Raw genomic sequence first — 12,949 nt, forward strand, 5'->3', positions numbered from 1 at the left:
TGAAACCTAATTTGTTTCTGTCCGTTTGTTATGACATTTCTCTGCAACATTATTGTGTAATTTCTTCCTATAAGATGTTCAATTTTGAAATCTTTATCTTCATCTATTTGAAAGTAAATTTTACTGTTTTTTTAGATTAATTCTGGAGAAATTTGATATGTAATAAAATCCTAGAAAATGAGATCTTATAAACAACAATTGTAAATGGTGTAAATGATTTGAATAGTTAATACATTCAGAATCTTCTCATCTTCTTTGTTTTTCTTGTTTCCTCAGACGTTGAGGATCTAGATGAATCATCACTGGTATCATTGTAAATCTCTTCTAAATGATAATTCATTAGTTGGTCTTCTGACCCGGGAAGTGTCTCTTCAAACGTCATATCTCCATTATAGCCTCCTTTACGCGCCAACAATACTCTGTCGGGCCTTATTATGGTACCTAGTATGCTCTTACTGCTGCCAAGACTAATAATGGTCTTTACATTTGTAATTGTTGATAAAGCCATGGAAAATGCAGATCGAACCTGTACCCATAACCAGCAGCTTATTTGAAAAATCAGAAACGGATTATGGAAAACAAAAGAAAAAAAAGTATTCAATGTTTGAAAGTAGAAAACCTGGAAGAAATTAAATGAGTTCTTCCCGATATCATTTTCAGGCGCCTGTCATTGCACCAACAATATATCGAGGTTATTTCAACGGATTTCTTTATTTTTATTTTTTATTTACCCCAGAAAAAATAAAAGAGAAGGCACCTGTGGATCCTCAAGGCAGAGGGAGAATGTCTGCCCAATAGATGAACACCTATTAATAATAAGCAAGTAATCAGCACCGGGGAAAATGGATAACAATAAACATGAACAAGTTATGATGTACCCTATGCTACTTTTGTTGAAGAATGTCCCTGTTCGATTGCATGATACTCCAACATTAGATATGTTTAATTTGCATCCGTAAATTTCAAAAAAATGTACCTGATGCCAACCATAACTCATCAATATTTAGATATTAATATTTTATAGCAATATATGGATATAATAAATACCAAAAGGATTCCTAGGTTCTGTTCTCGAGTTTCATACTGGCTCAAATTCTGCATAATGAGAAATACACAGAAAGAAGAAAAACAGCCATGAGAATAATTAATCTAGGTGAACCAGAGACAAAATAGGCTCGCACATTTGGAAGCTTATTTTTAAGTACTGGATTCAGATCAATAAACATAAAGTGTTTCAAATGAGACCAATAATAATTACCCGAAGCATTGCAATGAGCATGGTGAGGAGTGCATATGAACCAATTCCACCCGTGTAGACCTGTAAAACAATGTGAATCAGAAGTAGAAGAAGATTCCTACAGAAAACATGTAGATAACAAATCTTCATACCTCATTTAGATCTCTTTGCTGTAGAAAAACTTTCAAGACCAAACACAATGGTCGTAATGGAGGCCATCTAGCTACTGCATCCTGAAAATCGAACCAAACATTAGATAAATATACAATCCATAAATACATATGTACCATTTCAGTGAAAACGTTTACAACAAAACTAGCCTTTATGAAATCTGCTGCCTTAGGTCCATTTTCCACATTAAAGCTGTGCATTTGACAACATACATTATATGAGTGATTGGTAATTTAGAAGAGCATAAATAAAGAATCTCAAAGCAAAATTTTGTTATCACCTTATATCAAATGGAATCTCACTTCTCGTCTCTACAAATTTGATGATTGGTATTCGTGCTTTTGCAATCACCTGAAGCGACATAAATGATTTTAAGTTATTTTGGGAAAGAAATTTTCATGAAAACTGCGACAACGAAAGGATCGCGTCATCCAATAGAGGTCAATTTTGGTATTGATAGTGAAGTAACACAATTAATAAAGGAAGCCAATGCCTAATTTGAGATTAATTCCAAATAAACTCACAATCAAATCATCAATCAAAATACCAAAATAGGCTATGCTATAGAAATAGTTTTTTCATTATATAGTTATACCTCTAATGTCTTTTTACCCAAATAACCTAATTTTCAATAACTTACATCAAATAATGTTATTGAAAGAAAAAAACACACTTGGTTCTTCAAATAGTCTTATATCAAACAAGGGCCAAGTATATCAAATACTGTACCTTTATATTCTTTGCAATGCCTTCTCGAGACAGTGCATCAGAAAGATCATTCAGAGCATGATGAGTTCTGATTTCTGACCCCAAAATCACAACCTAAATGACAAATTTGGTTTCATAATCAGTATCAAGCATGGATTTTGTTCCAACAGAGGATTAACTGCAAAGTGGAAGATGAAAAGGTAACCATAGGCTTACATCAATATCACTTGTTGGAAGGTACAAGCCTGTCCTGAATGATCCAAAAACCTCTCCCTGCATTCCCAAGTGTAATCAATTTGTTGAAATTGTGTTAATATTAAAGAAAGGACCAATTTTTAGACATCCATTCTAAAGGGTTGGTAATGGTATACAAGTGAGAAGAAGAGAATGGTTGATCGCTGACCTTGCTGTTTGGCCATATGCGTCTAATAACATCAAATACACGAGCAACTGCTGAATGTCTTAGTTCTCGTTCTTCAGGAGTTGGGGATAGGAAATCACTAAAATCCAGTATCTCTGTCATACACAGACAGCTCTGTTAAATAAGATTATAATTGATGAGATGAAGAACCATCGGTTGAATAATTCGTTAAAATCAAGCAGACCTACCTTTATGAAGCTGAAGCATTGGGCTTTTGAACTGACAGTTTCTTCTACTCAACAACCCTCTCTCGAGAGTGCGCTCCGGCTCCTTAACCGCCCTATGATCAAGAGATGCTGGTTCAGGCAAGGTGCCACGAGAGGCAGAGAGAGAAACCCCTTTGCGAAAAACGACACTAGGTTCGCCGGCCGGAGAATCCGCGCCGGCGGAGGACATTGGGCGTAGGGCATTGTTAAAGATGCGGGTTGAAGATTTGGCTTCCATTTCAGCCTGGATGGATGTGTGCCTGACCGTAACTTGCCCTTCGTCGGTCCAGGTTCTTAGAAAGATGTTTTTTTTTCAATTATTTTATTGCACTATATACTATCTTTAATTAAATTATAAATTACTCTTTTGTATTTATTTTGTATTAAAAATATGCACAAATTCTTTCAATAAATATCCTATCTATTTTTTTTATTAATATTAAGGACAAAATTTTTACATTTGTTTATGATGATTTTTTAACTTTATTCTTAAACTATAAAGAATCTACTATAATAATGTTTTAAACTTAAAAGACTGAGATTATTATTTATTGTCTTTTTCATATTTAGATATGGTGTAATACCTTTTTATCTCATTCTTTTAATTGACATAGTCCAAATCTTCTGGTAAAATTAGGATAATTTATTTCTGGTATGTTTTTAAAATTATTTATAAATATTAAAAAATGTTAATGTTAAAAGAGATAAAAATGTTTAATAGTTATATAATTAAAATATAAATAATATGATAAAAATTACGAGATATTTTGATATAAAATATAATATGGTTGAATCAATCGAAAGACAAAATTTAGATTAAAAAAAAGTGACTAAACCGACTGACAAGACACATGAAGATGATTACTAATAATAAATGTAATTTTGTTTGAAGACAGAAATTGGTTTATTGGAAAATTATATTCTAATCAAATATAAAAAAACATAACTTAGATTTAAACTTTAGGGTTATTAAACAAAGTGATTGGCAAGCTGCATGAACCTCCCGACCGTAAACAACAAAAGCCACGGGCCTTACAAACATGCTTGAGGGCGTTACGTGGCGTGCGTAAAAGTAGATCGCGTGGCGGCGGACTTCTCACACTAAAAAGCCTTTCTTTCTTTCTTTCTGCCGTTATATCCATGTCTTCTTCTCCTCTAGGGTTTCTCAACTGCCTGCTGCAGCTACCATTATCATTTTAAAATCTATGAAGAAGAACCGACCCAACTCACCACACTGATTTTGGGTCTCAAAAGGTTCTTTATTTTGGACGTTTTGATTCATTGCAATGGAATCAGAGGACGGAGAACCTCCTATGAAAATCAAGACTATTTTCACCGTTCCTGTATTATGTTGAAGACTATATACGAGGGTTTGTGTCGTTTAACGTATATAATGGGTGGTATTTGTTGTAATCCCTCATCCATCGAAGATATTCGAGACAGTCCAACAGAGAGATTCTCCTTGCTTGATTATAAACAATCAAATGGCTTAATTCGGTACTTCCAAGGAGTATATTCAATCGAAGGTGAGCAAATTGCAGCAGGATGGCCACCATGGCTAACAAATGTCGCCGGCGAAGCCATCCGTGGTTGGGTTCCTCGACGAGCTGATTCTTTTGACAAGTTAGATAAGGTATTTTTTTGTTTCCTTCTTGTTATTATTGAAGAAATTGAGTTAACACTATTATAGAACAACAAACAACAGATAGGAAATGGGACATACAGTAATGTTTATCGTGCCCGTGATCTAAACCAAGCTGGAAAGATAGTAGCATTGAAGAAAGTAAGATTCAATAACCTCGACCCAGAAAGCGTTCGTTTCATGGCAAGAGAAATCCAAACTCTACGTAGACTTAATCATCCAAATATCATAAAACTTGAAGGTTTAGTCACTTCAAGAATGTCTTGTAGCCTCTACCTTGTATTTGAATACATGGAACACGACCTAGCCGGTCTGGCTTCTCACAAATTCACAGAACCGCAGATTAAATGCTACTTTCAACAACTGTTACGTGGGCTGGATCATTGTCACAGTCGCGGTGTGTTGCACCGCGACATAAAAGGTTCCAACATTTTAATCGATAACAATGGGATTCTGAAGATTGCAGACTTTGGTTTGGCGAGTTTTTATGATCCTCAGAAATGTGTTCCTTTGACTAGCAGAGTTGTAACTCTTTGGTATCGACCGCCTGAGCTTCTACTAGGGGCTACTTACTACGGTCCTGCTGTGGATTTGTGGAGTTGCGGTTGTATCTTAGCTGAATTATATTCAGGGAAACCTATCATGCCAGGGAGAACAGAGGTTTTTTTATCATACATATAAATATGTATTGTAGAATCTAAGTTGATAAGTAATTATTAGTCTTCTTTTTCTTCTGATCTAGGTTGAACAATTGCATAAAATCTTTAAGCTTTGTGGGTCGCCTTCTGAAGAGTATTGGAGAAAAGCGAAGTTGCCTCACGCCACCATTTTCAAGACAATGAATCCTTATAAACGTCTTGTTGGAGAAATGTTCATGGATTTACCTGAACCAGCTTTGGTGCTAATGGAGACGCTACTTTCCATTGATCCAGAAGATCGCGGTTCTGCAGCTTCTGCATTAAAAAGTCAGGTATACATATATGTATATATATGACATGAAGTTCTAATTCTTCATCTTCTTCTGTATATAAACTGTTTTGTTTTTGTTTATACAGTTCTTTGTAACAAAACCATTGCCTTGTGATCCTTGGAGCTTGCCTAAGTATCCTCCTAGTAAGGAGTTGGATGCCAAAGAAGATAATTTTGTATTATAAATGTGTAAATGAATTTGAGTTTAATTAGATCACAAATCAATTAGATCGGAGTAAACCGGTTTGGTTTATACACAAGGTCAGAGCTCGGAGCTGGGATTTAAAATCTACTCGCACTAAAAGAATTTCATAAAACTTACCCGGGCTAAAAAAAATTCCATAAAATTTACCCGGGCTAGCATGATAATAATATTATGCAGTCAAACAAAATTTACCTAGTTTTCTGTCACTAATTCAATTTAGCGACAGAAAATATCAAGTGTTTTATGCGTTATTGTCATTTGCCTATAAAATATTATTTTGGACTACCTGAGCTATGAGCTACGGTCTTTAAGGGGACTAAAGTTTATTCGAGGATTATTTTATTCGAGGATTAGAAGATCGCCAACATATATATATATATTATGAAAAATAATGACTTTTAAGTTTTAACTATTAAAGATATATAAGTATAACTCTTTAGTTATAATTAATTATGGATATTTTTTAAATTTTAATTATGCTTAGTCGGCTTAGTCGGTTGACGATCCTCACTCTGGTTTAAAAATTCATAGGTTATCCGTTATTGTTATTGACTGATTCGTTTTAGTGGTAATTGATTGATTAGTTAAATTTTGAATTTTATTATTTCAAAGACACAAACAAGTTATGGGTTAATTTTTTTTAACTTATTTGAAGTTATTGTAAATTGAATTATTAAAATAATTTTTATATTTAAATTTAGAGAAATAATAGTAAGAGAGAAATTAGAGGAGGGATGAGAAAGAATATAAAAGATTCACTTACAAAATAATTTTTTTTTTTTTAATATAACTTGGTTTTATCAGATTCAATAAATTTGTTCTGTCTTCTCACATTATTTTTACTTATTTTTTTAATTATTTTTTAAAATTTTTCTACTCTATCACTTCTCTTAAAATTAATATTTAATACAAATAAAATAATAATATTTTATGAATCGATTTGAATGAAAAAAAAATATAATAAAGGAAACAACCTAATCAGTAATGACTAGTTAAATGCATATTTCAGTTTGTGAGGGAGTATTTGAATCTATTGTGTAAGTTAAAGGACAAAATAAAATTACGGTAAAAGATGGCACCAAATCACTGAATTTAAATTTGAACATCTCCCTCTCTTTGTATGCGTGCTTCATCAGAAAAGGGTCGCCATTTCCTGATCTTGTGCCTGTTCGATGTCAACAACAAACGGCGACATGACAACTCCGACCAAATCGACTTCGGATAGGAACGATTCCTCATCATCATCTGTCTCCAGAAAGCAGCAACACCGCCAATCGACCGATCGAAATCGGATGGCATCCGAGTTCAAGGCTAGATTCGAGGCCTACAATCGTCTACAGGCAGCAGCAGTTGCCTTCGGTGAGAAGCTCCCTATCCCCGAGATCGTTGCCCTAGGAGGTCAGTCCGACGGCAAGAGCTCGCTCTTGGAAGCTCTATTAGGATTTAGATTTAACATTCGTGAAGTTGAAATGGGCACTAGAAGACCTCTCATTCTCCAAATGGTTCATGATTCCACCGCATTAGAACCTCGATGCAGATTTCAGGTTCTATTTCTTTATCACCTTGTTTCACATTTTCTAGGTCGAATTTTTTTACTTGTTAATTTACCGTTTCTGAGTTTGCAGGATGACGATTCTGAAGAATATGGAAACCCTGTAATTTCGGCATCTGCAATTGCTGATATAATAAAGTCAAGAACTGAAGCACTTCTTAAGAAAACAAGGACTGCTGTTTCTTCAATTCCAATTGTGATGAGAGCAGAATATGCTTATTGTCCAAATCTCACCATCATTGACACCCCTGGTTTTGTTCTGAAGGTAACGCAAATAAATTAATGTTCATGAGAGTTCGAGTAATAACTGGTTTCAATTTATACTGACAGGCAAAGAAGGGTGAACCGGAGAATACACCTCAAGAAATCCTATCCATGGTGAAGTCGTTGGCTAGTCCTCCCCATCGCATTCTCTTGTTTCTTCAGCAAAGTAGTGTGGAGTGGTGTTCCTCTTTGTGGTTAGATACCATTCGTGAAATAGATCCATCGTTTAAGAGGACAATGATTGTTGTCTCCAAATTTGATAACCGGCTTAAGGTAAGCTTAAACATATATAAACATAAGACTGTCTCTAATGCAAATAAGAAAAAAAAATTAGTTACATTTAAAAGGTGAAAGGAAATAAACATTTCTTGTTTTTCTAATTTGCAATTCATTGATGTATTCAGGAGTTCACTGATAGATGGGAAGTAGATAAGTATTTGAGTGCAAGTGGTTACCTTGGAGAGAACACTCGGCCATTTTTTGTGGCCTTACCAAAGGACAAAGGCACAATTTCAAATGAAGAATTCCGCCAACAAATATCAGTGGTTGATTCAGATATACTCCATCACCTTCAAAAAGGAGTTACTGGGGGTTTTGACGAAGAAAAGTTCAAGTCCCATATTGGTTTTGGCCGTCTCAGGGATTATTTGGAGTCGGAGCTTCAGAAAAGATTTAAGGAAGCAGCTCCTGCCACACTGGCCTTGCTTGAACAACGTTGTGGTGAAATAACTTATGAATTGGAGAGAATGGACTCCAAGTTAGAGGCTACTTCAGATGTTGTGCATCTTCGAAAATCTGCAATGTTGCATGCTGCTTCCATCTGCAATCATGTGGTGCGTAATTTTAAAAAAATATTGAGGAATTATGTAGATTAGACATCTGTTAATATTCTCTTTTTGTGATATCCAAAGGGAGCATTGATAGATGGAGCAGCAGATCCTGCTCCAGAACAATGGGGTAAAACAACAGAGGAGGAAAGGTCAGAAAGTGGAATTGGGAGTTGGCCTGGAATCAAAGAAGCAGATATAAAACCTCCAAATGCCACCCTTCGTCTATATGGAGGAGCTTCTTTTGAGAGGGTTATGCATGAATTCCGTTGTGCTACTTATTCAATAGAATGTCCTCCAGTTTCAAGGGAGAAGGTAAATCAAACCCGCCAAATATATAGTCCTTGTTTGATCTTGTGTGATTTGAATAACCGAGTATGCTATTTGGGGGGTATTTTGATAGTGATTTAATTTAAATTTATCTCAAATAACCCACATCAAACAATGCCATACACTTCTTGGTTTGAATCATGGCGGTTATGATAACTAATCAATCAAATGCATTGACAGGTTGCCAACATATTGCTTGCTCATGCTGGCCGAGGTGGTGGTAAAGGAGTTACAGAGGCAGCTGCAGAAATTGCTCGTTCTGCTGCAAGGTCATGGCTGGCTCCCCTTCTTGACACAGCCTGTGATCGTCTGGCTTTTGTTCTGGTCAACCTTTTCGATCTTGCAGTTGAGAGAAATCGAAGTCGTGAGGAAGAATGTAAGCCAGTACAAACACCATTCTTTTAAATATCTTTCAAACTATCAATAATTCTCCACCATTCAAAAATTGCAGATGGAAGGAGCAAAGCAGACATGGATGGATACATAGGATTCCATGCTGCATTAAGACACTCCTACAGTCGATTTGTGAAGGATCTTGCAAAACATTGCAAGCAACTAGTTAGACATCACCTCGATTCAGTTACTGGCCCTTACGCTCAGTTTTGTTATGAAAATGAGCTTTCGGGATCTTATGGTTCCATGTATAGATCAGCTGGGCCATTTTGCCTTGAACTTGCAGACGGGGGAACTAATTTTAAAGATAGATTGTCCAATAAAGGCCAAGAGAACATACCACCGGCTCTGGAAAATAATGTCCAGGAAGTGACACCAGGAAAAACAGTAGAATCAAGAGAGAGCCTATTGACTATACCTGAAACCCCATCACCAGATCAGCCATGTGACAACTATATTACTGTTAAGAAGGAATTAGGAGGAAATTGTGTTGATTTAGTAGGAGCAAGAAAAAGACATCCTAGGATAGCTGGTAATAACAGAAATTCCGACAATTCGCGATCCCAACTCGGTGGCAGTCTTTTGTTTGGAAACATGGGAGGGGATGGAAGTTCCAGAACAGGTTCAGCTTACTCAGAAATATGTTCATTGGCTGCACAGCATTTCGCACGTATTCGTGAAGTTCTTATTGAACGTAGTGTAATATCAACACTTAATTCTGGCTTCTTGACTCCTTGGTAAGCACTTACTGTTTATGTTCATGATTGTTTCTGAAATTTTTAGTTTTATTTATGTATTTGTTTTTATCGGTTTGAATTGTGCAGCCGAGACAGGCTGGTGGTGGCAGTTGGGTTGGATTTGTTTGCAGTTAACGACGAGAAATTCATGGACATGTTTGTTGCTCCGGGGGCGATCGACGTGCTTCAGAACGAGAAACAGTCTCTACAGAAGAGGCAAAAGACACTCCATTCTTGCTTGAATGAGTTCAAGAATGTGGCTAGAACACTTTGATTGAGAGGTTTGCTTTTTTTGGCTTACTTTTTAATTTCATTGCTTTGATGATATTGCAAAAACTTTGAACAAGTAGTCATTTGTTAAGTTACAATTAAATGCTTTTTAATTCAATGAGAATCAATCTAACCCTAGCTAGGAGAGGTCACCCCTAACACATAGGGGAATCCTGAAATTAGGGTATAGTTCCAAATATGTTATAAAATATAGCCTTTCCTTAAAATGGGAAGTCTATATATCTATAGTTTTTAAATGGGTTCATTTCACCTAACTAACATAAACATGATTTAAATATAATAAAGTCTTTAAGGAGGGTGCACATGGTTCCATTTATTTCTTTTAAATATTAAGGCGCCATCACTAATAAATAAACATTACATTTATTAATTGATCCTCTTTAGAATTATTTTTGTATAATCATAATGCTGGGTCAAGCCGGCCACTATATAATAGAGTTTGATATATTTTATTAAACAAACTATATATTTATATATGAGAATGAACGAGATTGAGTCTAAAGTCATTTTTAATATCATAATTGTTTACATTTATTTATATCCTTATTACTAAAATTTATTTATTTTTTAAATAAAAATAACTAGACCCAATTTAGTAGATATGAAAATCTAACTGCTGCCTCTGTTGCCCATTTCCGATTCCTTCCCGTTATAGTCTTTCTTTTACTTTAATAGTTAATAATAATAATAATAATAATCTTTATTGTTTCATTATCTATGTTTGACTAAGTTAAACTTAAATGTGTTCAAAATAATTAATTTATTTTGGATTGAATATATATATATTAAAAGCTTAAATTTGAAAAAATAATTGAATTAAATGGCTTTGAATTTGAAAATTGAAGTCCGTTTTTAAATATAAATGTGAGTTGAAACAGAGAAGCTGAATTACATACTACTTCTCTTTCATCTTCTTCTTCTTCTCCGACTCTCTTTCTCGGCGACGGCGGTGGCGGCAATGGAGGAGAATTCGTCCAGCAGCAGTAACTGCTACAATGGGGGATTAGGTCAACCCGTTTATAGATCCGAATTAAACACGTACCCGACCACCTTTGTGCAGGCAAATGTGGACACATTCAAACAGGTTGTTCAAATGCTTACCGGCTCGGTTAATCCGGCGGCATCCGGTGGCGGCGGTGGCGGTCATAACAGAGGTCCGATTAGAACATTGCAGAAGAAACAGGGGTTCAAGTTATATGAAAGGAGGAACAATAATAATGGAGTTGTAATCAGCCCTATTCTGCCTAATCGGAATCGGAATTCTGGAACGGAGGATTGGTTGAGGTACGCCGTGGAGAGATTGTCTCCGAGCATACTTGATTTCCCGTCGTTGGCGCTGCTGAGTCCAGTGACGCCATTGACAGTCATGAGGAGGAGTTCGTCGGAGGAAGAAGAAGAGAAGGCGATTGCTGAGAAAGGATATTATTTGCATCCTTCGCCACGGATAATCGACGACGACGAGCCTCGCCTTCTGCCGCTTTTTCCGGTCACATCTCCGAGACTATCATCGGAATAATAAAAAAATTGTACCAAAATTAAAATGTATGCTTTCTATCTGGTTGAATTTGTTCTTAAATTTCTATTTCTCATCTCCTTGAAGCATTTAACTATTAAAACGAGCATATTATTCAACAAGTATGTTATAAAATAAATAATTATTCATAAATTAGGTTATAAAGGGAGTATTTTTTTTTTTTGTATATATAAAATCTTAAATTTAAAGTCAATGGAGATTTAAGATTATTTAAAAGAGTTATACCAATGTATGAATGTATAAACTTTGGTGTCAAATTTGAAACATAAAATAGCTTAGAGGTTATGTTAGATCAGGAGTAAATGTGTCGAACCGAGTACGCGAGTACCATACTACTCGATCTGCATTATATATACTCGATAGAACTAAATTTATACTCGAATTCGGCTTGAGCTCTAAAAAACTTGAAAATTAAATTCTGTTAATTAAATTCACATATTTTACTTGAAATGAATTTTTTCCTTACCTAAAATGTAAATGTTCGATTATGTGTAAGATCGATTTGCTACTCGTAAAAGAGAAGGGAAAAATGTTGAAGGTGTTCTATTATATTATGTAATCTAATATCATATAATCTCTTATATTATAAAAGATCTTACAAAATCGAGCTACTCGAACTCGACTTAGTGAAACCGAGTTTGAGTGGAACTTTGATCAAGCTATTTATGAGCAAATTAACGATGGAGGACCAAATTAATTTTGATGCATAATAAATTGAAACTAATTTTTGTAACATTTCAAGAAAAATATACAATAATATAATATTTTTTTCAAAAAAATGATCGAATTTCTTAGTTAAATCATCATATTAGTTAATAATTTGATGATGTGCTTTTATTTTTCATCAACTTGTCATTATTAATATTTCATTCAATGCGTTCATTCTAATAAATTCCCTTTATTCATGATGTTTACCCTTTTCTTTATTTCATTATTTTAATTACAATAAAACCCAATTATATATATATATATATAAATATTAAATACAAAATATATATATACATACACAAAATAATAAAATAATTTTAACAATCTCAAATGGTCTAACGGTTAAAGTGTTCACATTTTATGTTTAAGACAAGTGTTTGAATTTCAAAACATGCAAATTTAAATTTTTCAAGAACGCATTATTGACTATAATATAATGTAGTGCAACTTTTAAAGAAATGATACCTGAAAGTGTGAGATCACAAGATAGATGTCAGGTGGTTTGTTGGCCGATGGAATAAAGAGGCATGTGAAAAAAATGTGAGTCACAAAATTAGTGTGGGGTTAGTGGTTGGTTTGACATTGGATAAGAGATCTGTGATTGGTTGTTGATTTGTTGAAATGAGAGTAAAAAAGAGGTCAACTGAGATTAATGAGTGGTTTGTTGAGGAATAAAGATGCATATGAAAAAGTGTGAGTCACAAGATTATGGTTAGTGTGTGGTTTACCGAGGAGATAAAAAAGACATAAAAAA

The 12,949-nt window shown here is 34.6% G+C and overlaps 4 protein-coding genes across 4 annotated transcripts; 3 read left to right on the forward strand and 1 right to left on the reverse strand.

Annotated features, from left to right (window-relative positions):
- Positions 1–168: 168 nt before the first annotated feature.
- On the reverse strand, positions 169–3,051 carry LOC124937732 (terminal nucleotidyltransferase 4B-like). Its single transcript, XM_047478052.1, has 13 exons — positions 2,726–3,051; positions 2,520–2,632; positions 2,333–2,389; positions 2,138–2,230; positions 1,689–1,759; positions 1,558–1,600; positions 1,390–1,470; positions 1,259–1,318; positions 1,048–1,095; positions 879–976; positions 758–806; positions 620–664; positions 169–526 (listed from the first exon to the last, which is right to left on the reverse strand). The coding sequence occupies exons 1-13, from the start codon at positions 2,979–2,981 to the stop codon at positions 236–238; spliced, it is 1,305 nt and encodes a 434-aa protein (XP_047334008.1). The 5' UTR covers positions 2,982–3,051; the 3' UTR covers positions 169–235.
- A 737-nt stretch (positions 3,052–3,788) lies between these two features.
- Positions 3,789–5,587, forward strand: LOC124937733 (probable serine/threonine-protein kinase At1g54610). Its single transcript, XM_047478053.1, has 4 exons — positions 3,789–4,376; positions 4,449–5,045; positions 5,128–5,355; positions 5,441–5,587. Exons 1-4 carry the CDS (start codon positions 4,092–4,094, stop codon positions 5,537–5,539), a joined length of 1,209 nt encoding a protein of 402 aa, XP_047334009.1. The 5' UTR covers positions 3,789–4,091; the 3' UTR covers positions 5,540–5,587.
- Positions 5,588–6,678: 1,091 nt separating this feature from the next.
- On the forward strand, positions 6,679–10,050 carry LOC124938491 (dynamin-related protein 5A). Its single transcript, XM_047478933.1, has 8 exons — positions 6,679–7,103; positions 7,185–7,376; positions 7,442–7,648; positions 7,780–8,208; positions 8,287–8,517; positions 8,713–8,908; positions 8,984–9,662; positions 9,750–10,050. The coding sequence occupies exons 1-8, from the start codon at positions 6,732–6,734 to the stop codon at positions 9,934–9,936; spliced, it is 2,493 nt and encodes an 830-aa protein (XP_047334889.1). The 5' UTR covers positions 6,679–6,731; the 3' UTR covers positions 9,937–10,050.
- Positions 10,051–10,889: 839 nt separating this feature from the next.
- Positions 10,890–11,476, forward strand: LOC124940725 (VQ motif-containing protein 19-like). Its single transcript, XM_047481261.1, has one exon. It carries the CDS (start codon positions 10,912–10,914, stop codon positions 11,467–11,469), a length of 558 nt encoding a protein of 185 aa, XP_047337217.1. The 5' UTR covers positions 10,890–10,911; the 3' UTR covers positions 11,470–11,476.
- The last annotated feature ends 1,473 nt before the right edge of the window (positions 11,477–12,949 follow it).

This window comes from Impatiens glandulifera, chromosome 5 (genome assembly GCF_907164915.1).
Source record: "Impatiens glandulifera chromosome 5, dImpGla2.1, whole genome shotgun sequence".
NCBI lineage: Eukaryota > Viridiplantae > Streptophyta > Magnoliopsida > Ericales > Balsaminaceae > Impatiens > Impatiens glandulifera.